Source organism: Lytechinus pictus, chromosome 3 (genome assembly GCF_037042905.1).
Source record: "Lytechinus pictus isolate F3 Inbred chromosome 3, Lp3.0, whole genome shotgun sequence".
Classification (NCBI taxonomy): domain Eukaryota; kingdom Metazoa; phylum Echinodermata; class Echinoidea; order Temnopleuroida; family Toxopneustidae; genus Lytechinus; species Lytechinus pictus.
The window spans coordinates 59,398,368-59,421,122 of NC_087247.1; the positions used below are offsets into that span (position 1 = coordinate 59,398,368).

The 22,755-nt window shown below is 36.3% G+C and overlaps 1 protein-coding gene across 3 annotated transcripts; it reads left to right on the forward strand.

Moving 5' to 3' along the window:
* Positions 1 to 5,257: 5,257 nt before the first annotated feature.
* On the forward strand, positions 5,258 to 13,220 carry LOC129256183 (solute carrier family 23 member 1-like). Of its 3 annotated transcripts, none has more exons than XR_010293131.1 (3): positions 5,258 to 5,666; positions 12,028 to 12,246; positions 12,976 to 13,220. XR_010293131.1 is itself a non-coding variant. In XM_054894444.2 (3 exons), the coding sequence occupies exons 1-3, from the start codon at positions 11,012 to 11,014 to the stop codon at positions 13,135 to 13,137; spliced, it is 417 nt and encodes a 138-aa protein (XP_054750419.1). In that variant the 5' UTR covers positions 10,898 to 11,011; the 3' UTR covers positions 13,138 to 13,220. The 3 variants fall into 3 exon arrangements, 1 of the variants encoding a protein (XP_054750419.1); XR_010293132.1 differs by lacking the exon at positions 5,258 to 5,666 and adding an exon at positions 9,026 to 9,169; XM_054894444.2 differs by lacking the exon at positions 5,258 to 5,666 and adding an exon at positions 10,898 to 11,047.
* The last annotated feature ends 9,535 nt before the right edge of the window (positions 13,221 to 22,755 follow it).

Below are 22,755 nucleotides of genomic sequence, written 5' to 3' on the forward strand. Positions count from 1 at the left end.
GAACAACGAGACCCAAAACATTCAAGCCATCTTCTCTGTGATGTAGTGGTATCTTGTTTCTTGTCGGACCTCTATACTCACTTACGATCTGCTCTAGACGAACTTCACGAACTACACACAGGAGTTAAAACAGCTTATAGAGGACTATAAGAATGGAGATCGAATATTCCCCTGTGGCTGCTAACAGTCTAGTAAGTTCAAATATTTGTCTCGTGTCCTTCATGTTTATTATTCTGTGTTATTGTCACTGTCTCATTGGTGGTATAATACCACAGCATCGATCTTTGATACTAGTCATGTGTATACGATCTATTTGTAAGCTTGTACTTATAGTTCAGGAAGACAAAATTTATCTTGATGATTTTGGGACGATTGTATGACTGTTATATTAAGGTTATAGGCATATGAGTATCTTTGTTTAACTAATGGTCTGTTATTGTATGTTTTAATAAGTGAGTCATGTTTCAATGAAAGCTTCCTTCACATCTCATCAAAACAGTCACCCTGTTTGCATTCCACAAAAGCTCATACCTTAATATTTCCGTCAGATTGGCCTGAATAATATTAATTCAATCCAAATCCAGTTCTAATTCTACAATGGTAACGCTACAGTATATTATTTGACAAATGCATGCAGAATGGGTACTAGTCGATGGTCTCTTGCAGTGGTATGTCATTTCAACAATGATAGTATAGAGTTTCATTGTAAATACAATAGGCTAGAAAGGGTAAAGGGTGACACCCTTATTCTATTTTACCCCCAAACATCCCAGAACAGGTATTGTATACAGTGAAAACGACCACCTATCATTTGGAGTACTGGAGCGAAAAGTTGAGCTGATAATTTGAATTTTATTAGGGTCCTAACAATAGTCCTGAATATCTTTCCTTTCCTCATGTTCCTCAGCATTTGATGAATTCCCGAAATGTTTACAAAAATTCCATCCTGCTTCTTACTAAATGTAATGTTACTTTAGTGTAAAATTGCTATTTTTATTGTGATTAGTATTATAAATATCACAATCACTTTATTTCAACATTTGGAAACTGATTTTATCCATGATTCATATTCAGCAGGCATGGTGATTACAGTTAAGTTAATTTCAAGTGTGTTAACTTGAAATCTTCTGAGATTATTTTATCCATTAATGATTACAATCATCTCACGTATATGAAATAAATATTGAAACATAGTTGAAAATGTTTAGAGAAATAAAGGGACAAGAACTACCAATTAGATGAAATCAACATAGAATAATTAAAGTATTTAGATATCTGAACGAACAGATTACAATGAAGAGGTACTATATGCATTCGATTAGTACATTATGGAAATGTGTGTATTTGCGTGTTTAATGAATTGTCCCGCTTTCATGGTTATCTATTTTTAGGGATGTATGAATTAATGGAATGTTACATATTATATTACGTAGGATGCGCAGGATGGTCATGTTTACATGTCATAACATTAATTATGAATGATGGTGGGTGTTTCATAAAGCTGTTCGTAAGTTATGAGCGACTTTAAGAACGACTGGTGAACCTTTCTTACGCGCTAAACCATTGTCAATGGTGCATAGCTTTACCAAAAGTAAGGATCACCAGTCGTTCTTAAAGTCGCTCTTATCTTACGAACAGCTTTATGAAACACCCACCTGGTCACTAGGTAACTAGGTAACTCCAATAACTTGTAATTCATTATTGTTATATTGTTCAATATTAAAATTTCTTGAACTATAGATGCCCTTAGCATGACGTTTTTATTCTGATAATAACAAAACCCCGTTCTAAAAAAATCATATGAATCATGTATGAGCCTTTATGATTTAATTGCTTTGTGGATTTAAATTTCATAAATGTCATATATTTGATTACGATGTATACATAGACTATTGCAATTGATGCAAGAAAGTTGATACTCTTGTAACATATAATAGGCCTATACAGTGATGCTAAGAATTAGTTTGTGAACCCCATCAGAAAATGTATTCCTTTATGATTATGCTTAATGTTAAACGTAGACAACAACGTTACAATGTCCGGCGAGCCCAGAAAAAAATCTATATTGAATATAACATTTCATAACTTGGCATCACAATTGAATATTTAAAAGATGGCAGAATTTAATTTTTTTTTAATATGTTCATTTTCTGGTGGGGTTCACTAGTTTTTTTTTTAGCACCACTGTAATGTTTAAAGGGAAATATTCTTTAAAATCTATCCCGAAGAAGTTAATTTTGTCAATCAGCAGAATTATAAGCACAAGTGCAGAATAATAAATAACATTGTACACATTATAAAAAGTACGTCACTTTTTAACAGGCCATTTTGGGGAAAATAAAGCTGTAAAAGAAAAAAAATCACAATCGTGACAATATGATAATAAAGTTACATTCACATTGAATTGTTTTTAATTTTCAAATGGAGGAACAGAAAATGTAGAAATTTAAAGTAAACAAGAAAAGGGTTAATCCACTAGAAAATACTCGTTAAGTATGTATAGAATCTATTGTGATTAAGGACCTTGTACGCATCTCACTAATCAAATATTGCGAGCGCGACGCGCGAGCTGAAAATTTAGGAAATTCAGACCTGAAGAGGGGCATTTTAAGCTTGTTTGTAGGAATTCGCTAAGACCATACGTATTTCACGAACCAAATTATGCAAGCGCGAGCTAAATTTTTTTGTATATATTGACCCCAAACAGGAATATCTTAAGGACTATTTTTAAGGATTCCATTAAGAGTATACATATCTCACCATAGTCATATAATGTGAGTGCCAAGTGCATGCTGATTTCGTTAGAATTACAACTAAACACATGAAGCACTTTTTGTAGTCATTGTAATCATGATTATCATACGCATCTCACTAATCAAATATTGCGAGCGCGAAGTGCGAACTGAAAATTAGGAAATTCAGACCTGAAGAGGGGCATTTTAAGCTTATTTGTAGGAATTCACTAAGACCATACGTATTTCACTAACCAAATTATGCAAGCACGAGCTGAAATTTGTGTATATATTGACTCCAAACAGGAATATATTAAGGACTCCTTTTTAAGGATTTCATTAAGAGTATACATATCTCACCATAGTCATATAATGCGAGTGCCAAGCTAAACACAATGTCATATGAAGCACCTTTTTTGTAGTTATTGTACTCATGATTATCATACGCATCTCACTAATCAAATATTGCGAGCGCGGAGCGCTAACTGAAAATTTAGACCTGAAGAGTGGCATTTTAAGGCTTGTTTATATGAATTCACTAAGACCATACGTATTTTACTCACCAAATTATGCGAGCGGGAAGCGCAAGCTGATTTTTTTAAATATTCAGATCAGAAAAACGGACATTTTAAGGACTGATTTTAGGAATTCATGAAGAGCAGACACATCTCGCCAATCCACTAATGCGAACGTAAGCACGGACCGGAAATGTTTTATATTAAGACCTTAAAATAGGGCAATCACTTTAAGTAATCATGAAAAAAGAAGCATAATTGTCACGACATAAAACAATAACTCGAAGTGTGAGGAAATATATTTGGTTTATATCGACTTGAAAGCGGGAGGTTTTAGTACAACAGGATTATAAATCTCGTTAACAGACTATGCGAGCACCAGGAACAATGAAGGCATATAGGCCCTGAGCAAATTATTTTCCATAAAGTTATGGAAAAATGTTTCTTATGTAATGTAATATAATGTAATTATAATATAACATTATAATGCACAATAATTTCTTCTTGCCCACTACGTTTATTTTCCTTTCTCCCTCTTTTTCTCTCTTTCCCCGGTTTTTTTGCCAGCCGATTGGGGGGAACATGCCCCCATGCCCCCCGTAGTTACGCTACTGCTGCCAAACATCAGTGGGTCATCTTTAACATTATACTTTGTACGTCGACCTGACTATAAAACATCTCTGAATGATGTCAACGTTTATGACGACCTCAAATTCAGATTTTAGTGAAACTTCCAAGATGAGATAAAATTTTTCCCGATTTCTATATGTATAATTGTAAAAAGTTGTTCAGTTAGATATCATTATACCTAAGAATCACACACTGCCGTGATTGTGTATACTCTGCAGTATTGATACAAGTATAGTATTTGATGTATAAATCATAAGCTAAGTATTTATTTATTTACTATATTTTTTAAGGACACACGTTGGTATAAATAATGCATGAAGCATTTCCATTTTGATGCAAGATCTTAAGAAAGACATCATAAAACTTGAAAAGTTCCAACGTAGAGCGCCCAAGCTGATTCCGCATCTAAAGAACTTGAGCTACATGGAACGACTGAAGAAATTAAATCTAACAACGTTATCCTACAGAAGAAATAGAGCGGAAATGATCCAAACGTTTAAGATTATTCAGGGCATATATTTAACGAAGCCCCAAACCGGACATTTTTTGACAACGAAAAAAATATATATATTTCGTACGTACGTACGTAATAATTTTTTTTTTCGTTGTAAAAAATGTCCGGTTTGGGGCTTCGTATGATTTAGACTGTACAGATTTCTTCAAACTTCACACTCAACCTCGGACAAGAGGTCATTCTCGAAAACTAATCAAGTTAAGAGCACATTCAACACTCAGGCCCTGAAAGGACCCTGGGTGGATGGAGGACATGGACAGAAGTCAGAGCTGTGGCCTCTGATAGGCGAAGGTGGAGACGTTCGGTGGAGGCCCTATGTGCTACTAGGCACCTGGAGGATAGGTATAGGTAACAACACTCAGGCAACAGGACTTCTCGTAACGAGTAATCAACGTATGGAATGATTTGCCTTCTGAGGTTGTAAACAGTACTAACAGTATAAATTCATTCAAATCAAATCTAGAGAAGGCCTGGAAAACCAAGTTTAATCGTTTCGACCCCGACACAGAATTTTCATAACTTCTAAACCCACACATACATTGTAAAATTGTTGCGTTCAACTGAGGAAAAGTTCAAAGAAGATGCAGAGGGGCAAATAAGTCATATATACTTTATGCCCAACATCAAGCTAAATCAATAAATTATGATCGATTGTATAATTACATCTATTGTCGTTGCTATTGTTACTTGTCATGCTGGTTGAGACGTGACGAGATGAGATAACAATAGCTAAAAGGGTGATCATCACTGCAGTGTAACTTCATTTTCCCTCTACTTGCTTTCCCCAATATATAATAATATATTTTCTTTCATCATTTGTTGTTTTCATTATACCATCGATCTGATCATACGGTGAATCTTTTAAAGTCAAAGCTTGACCAGAGGTGAGAACACGTTGTGTTATTGAACCTGAATCCAGTAGCTCCATTGACCATTATTGTCCCATGGATTTGTGATATAGAATTCATTGATTGTCCTCAGACAAAACACAGTGGAATGTTGATGGCTATCTTCTCATTGTAATGTGGATCCGGTCAAAGCAGAATGATTTGACCAAAGAAACAAAAAATGAAAAGAAAGAGATCTTGGAATTGATATCTTGCGAGCAATTCAAGGCAATGGATTAAAAGCTAGTCCGGGAAAGTCAGCTTGAGTAGTGAATTAGATCAGTTTGGTTGTACAAGGTGTCACAGGTGTCCATAACGGGAGTCTAATGTGGATTAACTCTTATACCAACAGTGACGGATGATGGCTACTGCTAACGAAGATTTTATGGTGTGTATTTCTTGTATTTATGACTTTGTCCATATGTACTATATTGGTTCGTCGTCTGCAGATTACCAAATGTGACTGTAATCGCATCATCTATCTTAGAATAATTATATCTCGGGGTTCGAACCTATTGCAATCGAGATGTTGTATATAGAGAGCTTTATGATCATTTATATTAATTTATTTTTCTTTATGTGCGCAAGGCAACTCAACGTTCATTTTTGCAGTCATCAAAATATGTGTGTGTGTGTATTTGAGTTTTGTCAGACGTGTATCAATCAGATATGATTATTTACGTCTGGGACCGACCTTTAACGTCACCATCCGAAAGACGTGACCAGGGCTCGAACCTCTGCATCAATTTGTAACTTCCCCACTTAGCTTGGATTACAGGCGCACGCCACAACGCCCAGTTGTTCAAAAAATATAAATTGCATAAAAAGCTTTATATATGCATTGAGAATACAGATTTGAGTATTTACAGGGTAATTGAATTAATAGGATGGTATATTCCCGTCTTATCTAATACAGTCGGTATTTACATTTTTCACTTGGATATACTCGGCACACAATGATGTGAATCTTCAACTCACGTTGCTGTAATTTCATTCAACTCGTGTTAGGTAAAATAATGTCGGTTTTATTGACATATCTTGACTTATCATAGTTTACTCTATATATTTGAACGACATATGCACATCTCCCGCTAAGTTTTCTTCGTGATGATAAATGAGTCGAGGTCAGGGAGACATGGGTGTAAAGGGAGAGGGAACGGAAGGGGGTGGGGGAGAAACGACATAAGACAGAGAATAGGAAGGGATATAGACACAGCATTGGAAATTGTTAAATGACGACAAATCAAATCATAAAACATGAATCAACATGGCCAATGTTGACATAACAGAGAAGAAAATTGCGAATGGAAAATGTATTGGGAGGGAAGGAGTAAGTTAGGGAGGAGGAGACTGTGGATCACGCGGTCTCCCTTGTACAGTTTTTTTCTTTGCTATGGTAACGGTTGTGTTACGACAAAACTCCGCGTCTAATATAGTAAGGTCATCAAAGTTCAAGTTTATTTTGTAGACTGACACATTTCACGCCACATCGCGTAATAATCTTCTATCCTTCTTTTAAGCTGTTTTATATGTGAGCTTGAATGTTACATAAAAAAAAATTATGTAATTAACAGTGGCGACCGCACAGAAGCGTTGTTACCGTAACAGAACGCTATAACATTAGGGTCAGTCACACCTTTCACGGGTGACCACCGCCTTGACGCATTGTTTTCACTAACAGAGCACTAAAAGTAGGCCTACCGGTATCGATAAACTCACAGAAGCTTAGCCGAATTCCTAATAATCTAAGAATAAAAGGCTTAGCAGAAGCTAACAGTGGCTCTAATGTTAATACAAATCACTAACAATGCCAAGGGCACCAATAGTGACGATGTTAGTGAATAATTTCTCTCTTTAAAACTTGTCTCCCTTTCTTATACCAAGTAATTTAAAATATACCTCGACCGAATTAAAGGGGTATTCTGGGCCCAACAATATATTAATAAATTGAGTATAATTAGATGAGCAAATTGCTGAAAGTTTCATCAAAATCTGATAAAAATAACAAAATTCTTGAATATTAAAAATTAAACACTGTATTTTGCAACTGATATTTTATTTTATTTTTATTTTATTTATTTCATTTCCAGGCAAGAAAACATGACAGCAATAGAAACATTACAAAAGAAATGTAAAATTTAGCACCAGCCAATGCCTGGGGATCACCTAAAAGAATTGAAAATTCTGTCGAGAGGTTCTCCACATTGGCTGGTGTCTACATGGAATAACACAAAATAGCAATAAATTCAAACATGTAATTACAATACTTCTATATAAATTAACATTCATCGTAATATGAATGAAAAAAAAAAAAAACCAAGGTTTTCAAATTCATACTTTAAGAAAAAAAATGTAGATTGGGTCAAATCAGAAATTTGTCATTTATCAAATTAGAGACAGAGATGGTAGGTCAACTTATTGAATTTCGAGAGTCTGAGATGAATTGTTGTATTATGACATTTGTCACGGTTATGTGCGGGTTTAACAAAAAAAAGCAAAGTAAACGACTTCTTAGATATCAACTGAATGTAAGCTACCATATCAAGAAAAGTAAATAAATTTATGTGTAACAGAAAAAAATAAACAATATGAAGAATGGGAATGTATGGCAAAGCATTAGAAAATCAAATAATCAAATATTATATATATTACTGAGCAGCATGTGGCCATGAATATGCAATAAATGGAACGATAATGCCATATCCTCTAGCTCTTTCCCCTTTTTCTGATTTTATTTAAATGAACTCGAAATTGTCTCAAATGTATGTATGTCGCCCGAGTAACAAAATGATGATCTTTGAAGCAATATTCTGTGCGGACAAAATTTAAATAAACCTAATTTTGCATCTGATACAACAGACCCTCATTGCATATTCCTGAAGACATGAATATAAATTTCACCGAAATAGGGCCTAATGCAAAATTTTAAGATACCATATTTTTTTGTATTCATTTCCAATTTTTATTTATTTGTCAGTGTTTTGTTTGTCTCACTTTACTGTTCAAACCGTATTATTTTCTTTAGCCTGGAGTACCCCTTTAGGAATAGGTATATAGCGGGGGATGTTGATTAGTGCCAGGATATATGATCCTTTTCAAAGATTTTTTCTTCCAAGATCATTTATTTAGGTGTTTGAAGACTTTTTTATGAATAGACCATACATTAGAAAGAAGAACAATAGCTGATAAAATTTATCGCAATATAACCATCATTGGCAAATACTTTATCATGAGCATGATGAGTGAAGTCTGTGAAGAGCATTTTCAAACAAAAGAAACTGATGAAAAGTGGGATTGCATTTCTTTGTACAGAATCTCCATCGTGATATCATGAAAGGCAATTTAAAAAAATCTTTTTAAGCTTATTCGATATTTATTAAATCAAATTAGTAAATATATATTTACTACCTGCTGCCATTTCATGTTTAAAATGTAATATTAATTCAAGTTTGTAGGCCTATATGATAATGAATTACATTCCTTTACCCTTTCCTAGACAAGATTCTAAACTTGTAGGATGTGCAAATAATCATCACTAAATCGAAGTTAAATCTAGATCACTACCATGCCTAACTCTAATCCCCTAACAACAACTTTCTCTGCCTTCTGTGCGGTAATTCAACCCATGTTGTTAGGAGCTGATTTGTTAATGGATAATACTATACAGATTGTGATGTCAAGCGTTGATATCAGATGTAAATAATGCATTATAGCCATCGCGGCGAGATTACCGGTTGTAACAGTGCCATTTGTTAGCGCAGTGTTAGTGAAATGTTACGCTAACAGCGTTTCTGTGCGGCCGATAGATTGTTAGCTAATATCGTTAAAAAATATATATACCGAGTGGGAAATGGATCAACTTGAAGTCTATCCGCCTTGATATATTCGAAGGTAATTCTTACATGTCTATATCGACTGATCAATACATTTAACACAAAAGAAAGACAATGGAATGCCGATACAATGTGTGCCATTGGACGAAAATTCTCTTCTTAAAAGGGGAAGAGAAAACAGAAAGACTTTTTTTTATATCAAGTTGTGTATTCGAATTGTTTTTTCTTTATCATTAATGATGGAATTTCATCTGATCTTTCATATCACATCTTCCTAATATCTCTACTAAATGCAACAATAGTCTCAAGTATTATGTTTAGCACTGCACTTTATAGAATATGTGATATAACTCGGTCATTGGTATTTTGATAAAATAATTTCAAGTACCGAATGTTTAGTATTTCTTCGGCAATCATGTTATCAAGGTCAAAGGAACGGTGTCTCGGATTTTATCATTATGTAGTCATCTATCCATGTATCAGTCACTTTTAGTTTGGTCCTTCTTCCTTTTCCTTTCCCCCTTTTTAATCCCCTATCATTTTTAGTTTTATCAATTTGCTAAGTTAATGGTTCTTCTATAAAGTCTATATATTTCCGTTTGAAGATCTACCCATGTTATAACGGCCTACATACCCCACCCCACAATCTAGATATTTATAGTATAGTGTATACTAAACACTGGATCAATGCAATGGGAAGTGCACATCTAAGCGCATCAGTTGCCTTTTTGAAAGTCTATAGTTGCAGTATACTGTGCTGTACCTTCCAACCAACGTGCTGCTAAAATAATAACTGCTTGCGAAATAAAATGCATTCAAATTGTAACGTTTCTCCTGATTAGCACTGTACACCACATCTCATATTCTATAACGGCCAACATGAGGGTAATCGACAGAACCGGCGACAGAAGTAATAGTTTTTATTTTCACAAACCAGGATCCACACGTATATCTCATAAGATATGAATGTATTATATACAGTCATGACAATAGATATGTATCACATTCACCAGCAAAATGACTCATATGACTTGTCTTCACATAATACATAAATCAGAATCATTGTTTCATACCACTGCACGCGTGTCTTTGTAGATAAAAAAAAACAAAACACCAAAGTTATCAGCACATCGGACTTTTGATTCGTGCTTTCACATGATATATAAACATCTGTGATTGAACACAATAATATTTCATATCAACTGATAAAAGATAAAGTGCAAAGTCGTCACTCCGAAGTTACGTAATCTAGGTCAGTATTTGAGAAGCAGATCCTTGTAGTTTTTATTCGGTTTTGTGACACAACAAGGACATTTAGACCAGTCACCATATCCGGTGCAGTTTCCTTTCAGTGTTTGTTTCTTACTTGAAGGTGGATGCGGAAGATAGTCCATAACACTCTCGGTTTTTATTCTATCTGCGATGGAAATAGATAAATAAATAAAGAAAACACAATAGTTTTTTATTTGATTGAATCAATTTTAATATTGTAAATATACTTGAATGATTCGGTTGTTATGGATGTTATTATTGTCTATCTCACCCTCTTGAAACCTTCGTCGTAGTTACACCATTGGAACCGATTGCAACCTGACCAATTGTATGTCATTCCAAGCTTTTAATGTCTCTGGAGTTGATTTCGTAATTAGTATGACTGCGACATAACTAATACCTCGGTCACATTTTGTTCTACGGCGGCCATACGGCGAGTCGAAAACAGCCGTTGTAACATTTCTCATACCAGCTAAATAGGTGGTTTGAATGAAAATGAATAAAACGGCTGTTTTCGACTCGCCGTATGGCTGCCACAGAGCAAATGTGACCGAGGTATTAGTCACTATTCTGCCTGTGTAGAAACATGTATTGTTCATAATTTGCAAGGATAAGATCATTAATTGGTATGGAAGGGAAGGAGTCATACGGCACATTTCTTAAGGTAGGATGTCGCATTACCTCTAATTATGTATCTCATAACTCATAATCTTGGTCAGTACGTTATTCTCGTATTGTTTATAAAAATGAACTCCCTTCATACCTAACATTTAACATTATCATCACTTATTTCTATACATCCGAAGAAAACTTAGAATAAGTGGATAAATCAATATTGTTGTTTTGTTCTCTTATTGCCACCTCGGTGTCAACAACAACAAAATCTTCCCGCGTACCGTGTATCTGCACCTGCACCACTAGCGTACCTACGGGGGGGGGGGGGGCAGTCTGCCCCCCTGACGAGCCACAACCCATGCAAAGGACGTATCCCTGCCCCCCTGACGAGCTTGAAAGACCTTTTTTGCCCCCCCCTGACGAGCTTGAAGACCTTTATTGCCCCCCCCCTGACGAGCTTGAAGACCTTTATTTTATTTTTATTTTTTTTGCTTGTCAAATTTTTTTCTGGTACAAAATGCTTTATTTGTGATTGAAGACCTTTTTTTTTTTTTTTTTGCTTGTCAAATTTTTGGACGGACGGTTTTGCCCCCCCCCCCCTGTGGAAAATCCTAGGTACGCCACTGACCAGCACCATCTAGACCATGTTCACTGTATAGGCAGATTAACGGTCATTCAAACTGTGATTCTCAAATATTTGTTAAGTCTTATTGTTTCGGCTATCGTTTGAGGTAAAAGCACAAAGAATGCATGGAAGCAAAGCAAAAATGAAAATATATCAGTAATGAAAATGTTGCTTGTTTGGAAGCAGCAGTAGCACGAGCAGTGATAGTTCAATGATGATGGTGATGATGAAAATGATTCCGGATGATGAAGAATAATGCATAATGAATGATGATGCTGATTATGAATGTGTTTAATCCCCCTGTTGAAAACGACATTTTCTATTTATAGCAGGCTTAATATTACTCCAAATATTCTCCTAAATCAAATGAGCCAGCTGAAACATTTTCTCCCTATTGATTACAGGCAAACGAGGATGGGAAGGTTGAAAGTAATGGCCACGACCAGGCTGATGTCGGCTATCAGAAACACCGAGAAAGTCAAAGTGATATGCCAGTCCCTGACAATCTGGTGAATGATGCACAAGCTCAGGCTGACGCCATTTTGGGTCGTTTAAAGAGTGTTGTGACTTATGGAATTGAGGATAACCCGCCTTGGCACACCACTATAGTCCTAGCATTTCAGGTAACTATGATCTTGGTCGTTGTTCACGTGAGAAAACTTTGAATTGGGACAAGACAATTAAGTATAGATGGAAAGTTGCGCTAGATTTCAACGCATTATAGATTTATATCATCTCAATTTTGCCATTCATTTTTCAAGGAAAATCCCAGATAGAAGTTTTCATTATGACTGTTCAATAAAGTGAGACCAGTGCGATCACCAATCTTTCTTACTGATGGAGATATATTTAATGTAATCATCATGATCAGTACAAACCAGCATAAAATTGTAATTCTCAACATCATAATTTTCGATGGATCGTGGCAGATTTTTTTTATTTTACATGCCAAATCTTTTTCAAGAACTGGTTATTGTCCAGTATGATGGCATCTCTAAATCCTATGCGTACCTTAATCAGTATAGTACACTGACCTTGAGGCATAGAGTATGTAAATAGTGTCTAGAGTCTTAATTACAAAACAAATATTACAATGGATTGCACTTGAAATGTATGTTTACATACCAAGCGAAACTCCTCCTTGAAACTTATTAAGAAAATTATTCTTTCAAGTTTTTCACCAACGTTCTTAGAAAGAAGAAGATAGGGTAATGCCATGGTTCGGGCATATCTTTTAAAAGGGAATCCCTTTTCAGATCTTAAATTACTGTTGTTGCGTAAATAATGATAAAAAAGAAGAATCGGTCGAATTAAGAAACACATTGAAATTAAGTATCATACTTCTCTTCCAGCATTTCTTAACGATGTTCAGTGGAGTATTGGCAATCCCTTTGATCCTGTCTAATTCCTTGTGTCTTGCTGAAGATCCTGGCACCTTAGCAGAACTCATAGGAACTATCTTCTTTATCTCTGGGCTCGTCACCTTACTGCAGTCCACCTTTGGCGTCAGGTAAATCAACAAGAATCGATTTTCCTAAAGCAACCCATAGGCGGATCCAGGGGGGGCCCCGAGTGGCCTGGCCCCCCCCCTATTGGCGGAGCAAAAAAAAGGAAAAAAGGGAAAGAAAGAAAAAAAGAGAAAAAGGAGGGAAAAGAGAGGAGAAAGAAGAAGAGGAGGAAGACGAGTGAATAAAATAAGAAGACTTGTAAAATAAAAAGAATCTCTCATGTCAATATATATAAAATTTTCGCTCGCGCTCGCATTGCCTGTTAGGTGATTTTCATATCTTGTTCAATATGGAGTTTAAATATCAAGTCAAGTCAATATTCAAAACATATTTCACCTCGGAAACCAAACTTTCATTATTTTATGTGATTTACAAATTGATTCTTAAAAAGTGCTCTGTAAAAATGTCAGTTTTATGGTCTGAACATTAACATTTTCTGCTCGCGCTGCGCTCTCGCAAATTTTGATTTATCAGGTACCTATTATTTTCGTGTATTCCATAAAGTTGTCAAAATATCCCTTTTCAGGTCTGATTGTCAAAACGTATCAGCTAGCGCTGCACGCTCGCATTTTGATTGGCGAGTCATGTATGTCTTTAAAGTCTCCTTTTCATGATAGTTTTTTTTCTTTCAATCTTTATTGATCAAAATATAAATTGCATTACATAGTTTATAAAAAAATTTGGCTCACAATTTGCGCTCGCATTAATGGTTAAAAATATATTAACTGATGCATCCTATTTATAATTAAAAAAATATCCAGTTTCAGGGCATAATATCATCAGATTTCGCGCCCTCATTAGGCATTAATGAATAAGATATTAATTTAATAATTAAATTGTCCTTTTTGTTTCAACTCGCGCTTAACAAGAGGAATAGGAAGTGCTTGAAATATAGAGCTGAAATTGACTCTTTTTCAGATCGGAATATCAAATAGTTTGAGCTCGCGCTTCGCGCTCGCTTTGAATTTCATGATAAAGGATTAGAATGGCTGGATTTTAGGTCTAAATATGAAACACGCGCGCATGTTTATTCAGATACTCAACTTGTTCTCTAATTAAATCATTACCCAGTTTCAGATCACAAAATATCAAAAAATGTATAGGAAGATCCCATATTACTCATTCTTTTCATGATTTACAAATCATGAATAGTGTGTCCCGTTTTTTAGGTCTAAATTTCGATTTTTTTTTCCGCTCGCTCTTCGCGCTCGCATCAATCGTTTAGTTATATAGCTATCCTGTTCACGATTACAAAAAAATTATTAAAATTGTCCATTCTTTATATAGAAATGTCAAAAATTTTCAGCTCGCGCTTTGCGCTCGCATTATTTGATTGTTGAAATATGTAAAGTCTTCATGGCTAAGTGCAAGCAGTCCTTAACAGGTACCTTTTCGATCAGTTCAAAACGTATATAAAAATTTTCTGCTCGCGCTTTGCGCTCGCATTATTAATGTAAGGAAGATCCCCAACTACCAGTGGCGTACCTGGCATATTTCATCAGGGGGGGGGGGGCAAGCGACAAGGATGAGCAAGGTGGGGGGGGGGGGGTAGTAGGCATGGACTTATACGCACAATTTCTTCACAGGGGGGCTGATAATCATTGCCCTAATATCAACTTCACAGTTTTTAATTTTCGAGCGAGCGAAGCGAGCGAACATTTTTTTCAATTATTATTTAGCCTTTTTACATGATATGAAACGTGCAAAAATTATACATTCGGTCATAAAATTACCAATACACGAGGATATTTGGGCACCTCGCAGTCCTCCGATTGCCCTGCATTAGCAGCCCCCATACACGTTTGGATGTGTAGGTCTGGAAATGGCACTGAAGGTGGGAAAGGTTACCCAGGGGGTGCCCAATAAAGCATTTGGGCTCTTGCTACTACTGATATTTGCTATCGGGTGATTGCACTTTATTGTCGAAATTAATTCTTTTTTGGTATATCATTCCAGAAATGAAATGTATTGGATCGTGATCGATATATTTTTAATCAAGTGGTAATTGCAATGTTTATATTAAAATACTTCTTTTATTCCTCTTTGAAGGTGTTTACATTATATATCCTATTTTGCTCATTTGGAGACGTTATAAAACAGGTATTTGACATTGAAATCAGTTGTATTCATGTATTGATTTGCATTTGTTTTATTTTCTTATACACAGTTAAAACAAAAATAAATGCATCCATTCACTCATGAAAAAAAAATATGAATGTAAAAATATATGCGACAGTAATAGATTTGGGGAAAATCACTCACTCACTGGCAGGAATGACAGAAGGTTAAGGGAATGGAAATTGGAGAAAGATAGATAGGCGGATCGACGAAGGGATCGGGTACATATGATAGAAGGGGGACGGTAATAACCAGAGGAATGTGTAAGCAGGGGTATAGCTAGGCCTTTTCCAGTGGGGAGGGGGGGGGGGTGGAGGACCTTGATTACCGACAGATATCAGTACCGATTACCGACGACCAATACTCATCTATATCCAACCCAGGGGTAGATCCAGGATATCCAAGGGGGACATTTGGGTTGACACAAAATTTGACAAGCCCCCACCCCCCCCAAAAAAAAGTCTACACTTTTACGGGCACGTGCCTTACAATTTACACTGAAATAAAATAAAAATAATAATTGCGAGCGCGAAGCGCGATCTGAATTTTTCTGAACATTTAGACCTAAAACGATACATTTTGTGCACTTAATTTTTAATAGGATGTGTATCTTTCTTAATGAATTATGCGAGCGCGAAGCGAGAGCTAAAAATGTTGATATTCCTAACTGGACACTAGATATTCTAAGCAGTTTACAGGATGGATATGTAAACAGTCGTGCGGGCGCGAAGAGCGAGCTAATACTTTTGATATTCCGACTTAAGAACTTGATATTCTAAGCACTTTTCGTAGCCATGAACAAATTGGTTTCTATAATTAAGTGATGCGAGCGCGAAGAGCGAGCTGAAAATTTGAAATATTCCCCCTAAAAATGGAAGCACCTTTTTATTTTACAAATATGAACAAGATGGTAGTTAAAAACAATTAATTGGTGTGAGCGCGAAGCACGAGCTGAAATTTTTTTATATTTAGACCTGAAAACTTTACATTCTAAGCACTTCATTTAATTATGAACAGGATGGAATTTTATGCGAGTGCGAAGCTCGAGCTGAAATTTTTGATATTCCAACCTAAGACCTTGATATTCTAAGCTGTAACCGTGAACAAATTGATTTCTAATTATATGTGTTTGATATTTTTGATTTTTTATATTCCGACCTGAAAACCGGACATTCTAAGCACTTAATTTAACTATGAACAGGAACAGTTATATGTGAGCACGAAGCGCGAGCTGATATTTTTTATATTCCGGCCTAAGAACTGGATATTATAAGCACTTTTTGTGGTGACCCGACAATTGCTCTGCCGACATCTGCTCCGCCGACAATTGCTACGCAAAATAAGACAATTGCTCCGCCGACAGTTGCTCCGTCGACACTTGCTCCGCCAATATGTGCTCCCTCGACACTTGCGCCGCCGATATTTGCTCCGCCGATATTTGCTCCGCCGACATCTGCTCCGCCGACATCTTCTCCGCCGAAAATTGCTCCGCCGAAAATTGCTCCGCCGATAATTTCTCCGCCGACATCTGCTCCGATTATATGACAATTGCTCCGCCGAAAATTGCTCCGATTATACGACAATTGCTCCGCCGATATTTGCTCCGCCGACATCTGCTCCGATTATACGACAATTGCATGAAATTCTTATTTGTCCAAGTTGGTCTATGTTAAATGATAGGTACAAATTGTTTTGTTGTTGTTTTGTTCCTGTTATTCGTTAATGTTTTATTTATTTTATTCTCTCCCTATCATCACAGCTTTCTGCTTAAAAAACAAAACAAATTGTTCTCCCTGTCGCTGCCATTTGACAAATTGTAACGGAGAAGGGGAATGACACACTCCCCATTGAAATTGTGAATCTGGATTTTTTTTATTTTTTATTTTTTTTTTTTGGGGGGGGGGGGGTGCTGGACACAATATCTCTTCTGCTTTCCAGCAACTTATACACCATACATTCGCGCGGGCTCTCTCTCTCTCTCTCGTTTTGTTCTTTCACGTTGTTTATTTTTATTGGTGACCGCTTGATTTATTGTATATTTATCAGCATTATAATTATTAATATTTTTATCAATAATTTTTATTTACGTCTTGGGCCTTATCTACCCTTGCACCTTTTTTCTTTCAATTTGTTTCAAACGAAAGTATGATCACCACTGGCGTACAGATGGGGATGGGCGTGCTAGGGGTCACGGACCCCCCCCCCCATTCTCCCTACCAATGAAAAAAAAAAGAATAAAGGAAAGGAAAATAAATGTCATCCTTGTCTGACCCCCTCCATTTTTTGTTGTTGGCTCATTACGCTACTGGTGAGTTACTATAAAACTAGACTTCGGTTGTATTTTTGTTCTATTCTGTGCAATAGCGACAATATAAATATATTATAATAAATGAATATATGTATGTATCTCTCACAATACGTCTAAACAAATAATGTTATTTTTAAAAGACAATAATCTATATACCAGCAATAATATAGTTACAAATTTTTGAAACCCAATACGCATCTCACTGAATTTATAATGCGAGCACAAGCGCGAGCTGTTATTGACCTGGAAAGGGGACATTAACGCCTTTTTAAAATTGTTAACAGTCATGAAGCATATCTCGGGGGGAGATATCTCGTAAAAGAAATGAGAGCGCGATGCGTTAATTTAATATTTTTGATATATTTACCAGAGTTACAATTCTATGTATTTATTTTTCTTTGTGTTATTTCTTTCGACAAACTGTAATTGAAGTATTCAAGAGTAGGCTGTTATGCCTGCTGATCATGATAGAATGTGGATTATTTTGCTGATTCATTAGATCTTAACATGTGTTCTTTAAATTTGGTAATTTGGGTACATGTTAGAAACACAGGCATTGTGCATTCAGATGCACATTGTGGAAATGAGATTCAGTATTCCTTGCAGCTAGGGTTTTGAAAATGACACTACTCTCAATTACATGTATACTGTGTCCATAGTTGCGAATGTGTGAAAATGAAGGTGTTTGGATTCATTAAAGTGTAGTTTTGGTTGGAAAACGTTAATAAAACTGTCGAGAACGTACAGTCTTCATGATTTTTTTTATCTCATGTTCTGATCAGTAAATCAAATAAAAAAAAATGATAATGACAAGAACTTGTTAAGTTTATCCTTCTATTTCAATCCCATGAATAAACAGAAATTGCGATATTCAGAAATAATAAGTCATACACCTCCTTTTTTTTCCTCAAGCTCTCACTAACTCCCCTCCCCCCTTTCTCTCTCCCTCTCTCTTTCCCTCCATAACCCTTTTCACCACTGGCGTAAATCCCGGGGGGATGGGGGGATATATCCCCCCCCACTTTTCGAGGGGGGGGATGGCCTGTACAAACATCCCCCCACTTTTTACGAAAGAAATGAAAAAAAAAATCACAAGAGATAATTGTTTTATTGGTGAAAATTCTTCCAAAAATACCGCTTAACAAATAAAATAATATTATTGAATCATAAAATGCAATTAAAGAGCCAGTTCACCATTTCCAAACAAAATACTTATGTCCTTATTATAGCATTGAAGAGAAATCCCCGTTTCTTCCAATTCATCAATGTTGGGGTCTTTGGGAAGGGATTATGATGGAATGTCAAAAATTTGTTGAATGTAATCTCCAATAAAACCATTAAACCATCATGGGGTAAAAAAGATAATAATATTGGAGGGGTATTTGCCATATGCCTTGGACATACAGTGGCGTAACTACTGGGGACATGGGGGGCACATCCCCCCCTCCCCATCGGCTGACCAAAAAATAAAACGAGGAAAGGGGGAAAAGGAAAAAAGAGGGAGAAAGGAAGAGAAACGTAGTGGGAAAGAAGAAAATATTATTCATTAGAATGTTATATTATATTATAACTATGTTAAATTACATTACATAAGAAACATTTTTATCATAACTTTATGAAACATAATTTGCCCAGGACCTACGTCTTTATTGTTCCTGGTGCTCGCATTGTCTGTTTAACGAGATATATAATCCTGTTGTACTAAAACATCCCGTTTTCAAGTCAATATAAACCAAATATATTTCCTAGCACTTGAGTTATCATTGTTTTATGTAGTGACATATGCTTTTTTTTAATGACTCAAAAGTGATTGCCCCATGTTAAGGTCTTCGTATATATGAAACATTTCCTGTCCGTGATTACGTTCGCATTAGTGGATTGGTGAGATATGTCTGCTCTTCATGAATTCCTAAAATCAGTCCTTAAAAAGTCCCTTCTTCTGATCTGAATATCAAAAATTTTCAGCTCGCGCTTCGCGCTCGCATCATTTGGTTAATGAAATACTTATGGTCCTAGTTAATTCCTACAAAGAAACCTTAAAATGCCCCACTTCAGGTCTGAATTATCTAAGTTTTCAGCTCGCGCTTCGCGCTCGCATTGTTAAGCGAGACAGGTACCTATCATGATTACACAAATTTGATTATAATGTTCCTTTTTAGGTGTGAATATAAAAAAATTTCAGCTCGCGCTTCGCGCTCGCATTATTTGATCAGTGAGATACATATCCGTTTAATGACATTGTCCTTAAAATGTCTCTATTAGGTCACTCACTCAGTCATTCAAAAATGTTGCTGGTGCTCCCCCCCATGCCGTGACCCACGGTCGCCACTGTGGACATATCTAAAAACATGATTGCAAAAAAATGCCAAAATATTTCAGTCATCCCCCCCCCCACCCATCAACACGGATTTACGCCAGTGCTTTTCACAATCATTTTTGTTTGATTTCCGCATAAGCAAAACGACGACAATGACAAGGATGGTGATGATGAAGATGCTGATGATGATAATGATGGTACAATGATAATGATAATAAGTACATGAACACACGTTTTCTTCTCATAAAGTTCATTCTTGGAAAATACATAGGCGGCCATATACAGATGAAGGTATATCATTCATAGAAGAAAATCTTGTTTGATTGATTTGTTTTATTTTTTGAAACTACGTGTAAAATTATATCCCCCATCAACAACAAATCGTTACTTACATTATAACATCATAATGAATATAATTCGACTATTGGCGGACCATATGGATTTTATTTTTTTATTATTTTTTTAAACTTAATTATCCTTTTTCTATCAGTGAAGAAAACAATCATGATCAACATAAAACAAAAAAGCAACTCACTATTATATACAGTATTATCATGATCTAAAAACCTATGTCAGTATATATGACATGATGTGGATATGGAGACCAGACTGAGAGCACTGTGTATACGAGAAGATATGGAAACCAGAGTGGAGGGGTGTACCGAGAAGGTGAAACGACATGTAGCCTTTCACAAGTTGGTATTTTCTTGAATATTAATTTTTAGTTACTGAATGTCTTGTTCATGTTTGTGTGGGACACAATTTGCCGACAGTAAACATTTTGCGTGACTATAACAGTACAGGTTTTCGACAAATAAGGTGGGGTACCGTTGAATTTCACCTGGAGCAAATGTCTCCACTTCGGAGCATATTTCGCCAGTCTGAGCGATTTTGACGCTAAGAATGGGGTATATCTAATTTTGTGTACTGTTATAATAATTACATGAAAACGCGTATTTTTTTTTCATTTTAATCACCAGGCACGTAATAAAACTTACACAAATGCCCCCCCACCATGAATAAGTATTAAGAATATCTATCCCTCCTTTGTGCTTACCCCTTTTTTCTATTTTTTTCTATATGCATGTATCAGGGGCCGCGGAACCGGGGGGCTGGGGGGCTTTAGCCCCCCCATTTTTTTGCCAAAACCGTGTACAAAAACGTAAGAATGACCATATGATTGTAATTTTTAGCATGGTCAGCCCCCCTCTTTTGACTCAGCCCCCCCACTTTAAAAACCGTTCCGCGGCCCCTGTGTATGTCATGTAATATATCATGCATGCATAGTTTAAGTTTACTTTGTAATATATTACAAATTTGTAAATTGACGCCTTCAGCCTGTGCTACAATTGTTATGCGTATGAAAGTACGAATACAAAAATAAATAAATAATTGTCGCATTATCGGAGCAATTTACGGCGGAGCCATTTTCGGCGGAGCAGATGTCGGCGGAGCAATTATCGGCGGAGCAATTGTCGTATAATCGGAGCAGATGTCGGCGGAGCAATCATCGGCGGAGCAATTGTCGGCGGAGCAATGTTCGGTGGAGCAGATGTCGACGGAGCAAATATCGGCGGATCAAATATCGGCGGAGCAAATATCGGCGGAGCAATTTTCGGCGGAGCAGGTGTCGACGGAGCAAATATCGGCGGAGCAAGTGTCGACGGAGCAACTGTCGGCGGAGCAACTGTCCGGAGCAATTGTCGGCGGAGCAGTGGTCGTATTTTGCGTAGCAATTGTCATGGAACCCTTTTTGTAACCGTGAAGAAATTGGTATCAATTGACGCGAGCGCGAAGTGCGAGCTGAAAATTTTTGATATTTCAACCTGAAAACTAGACATTTATCTTAGGAATCCAACTAAAAAATCGATGCGAGCGCGTAGCGTGAGCGAAATTTTTATTGTTATAATTATATTACCTAAAAGTTGTTCTCTACACTTTTCCTGTCCCTGGTCAGCCCAGTCCGTCCTCACTATCGGTACAGAGAGCTCTAAAAGTCGCATTGCGTAAAAATCACAATTTACCGATAAAAGTGTACAGTTTAATTGACATTTACCGACAAAGATGGTGGAACTAAAAAACTGAATCAGTTGGAACAGCCCCATGTGCCCGACAGTTTATCATTTTTTCCGACAGTCTGCAGTCCAGTTTTTGTTTTCCCTTTCTCTTAATCTCTTTCTTCTTTTTCCCCTCCCCCTTTCTCTCTTTCCTTTTTCCTCTTTTCGTTTTTCTTTCGCTTCCTTTTTTTTTTTGCTTGTGACTCGCTAGGGGGGCAGTCTGCCCCCCTGCCCCCCCTAAGGTACGCTAGTGCCAACTACTCATCCTTTTCATGGTTTACATAACATGAATAGAGTGTCTCGTTCAGTAGGTCTAAATCTCGAAATTTTCCGCTCGCGCTTAGCGCTCGCATGTTTAGTTATAAACCTATTCTGCTTAAGTTATTTAAAAAAGTGCTTAGAATTTCCATTCTTTAGGTAAAATTGTCAAAAAATTTCAGCTCGCGCTTCGCGCTCGCATTATTTGATTTTTTAAAATAAATATGTATAACGTCTTCATGGCTAACTGCATGCAGTCTTTAACGGGTACCTTTTTCATCAGTTCATTTCTGCTCGCGCATCGCGTTCGTTGTAATTATTTAATTGCATACACACATCTTTTTCAGGATAATATACATTGCCCAGAATGTTCAAATTTTAGGAAAAGATTTCAAAAAAATTAGCTCGCGCTTCGCGCTCGCATTATATATATATAAATAAGGATATATGATATTATATATTTATGTTGATTTATAAGAATAAAGATAAGAAGTGACTATTAGGACTACCCCTTCAAAGAAACCAAAAATTATCTTCGAGCGGCCGATCGCGGAAAATATGGCTGA

What these genes read in the sequence shown, in the direction of transcription:
- LOC129256183 (XM_054894444.2), top strand. Translation starts at nt 11,012, where the DNA reads ATGGAAGGGAAGGAGTCATACGGCACATTTCTTAAG. An exon ending in CATACGGCACATTTCTTAAG is followed by an intron (nt 11,048 to 12,027) that starts GTAGGATGTCGC and finishes TATTGATTACAG; the next exon opens with GCAAACGAGGATGGGAAGGT. An exon ending in CTATAGTCCTAGCATTTCAG is followed by an intron (nt 12,247 to 12,975) that starts GTAACTATGATC and finishes CTTCTCTTCCAG; the next exon opens with CATTTCTTAACGATGTTCAG.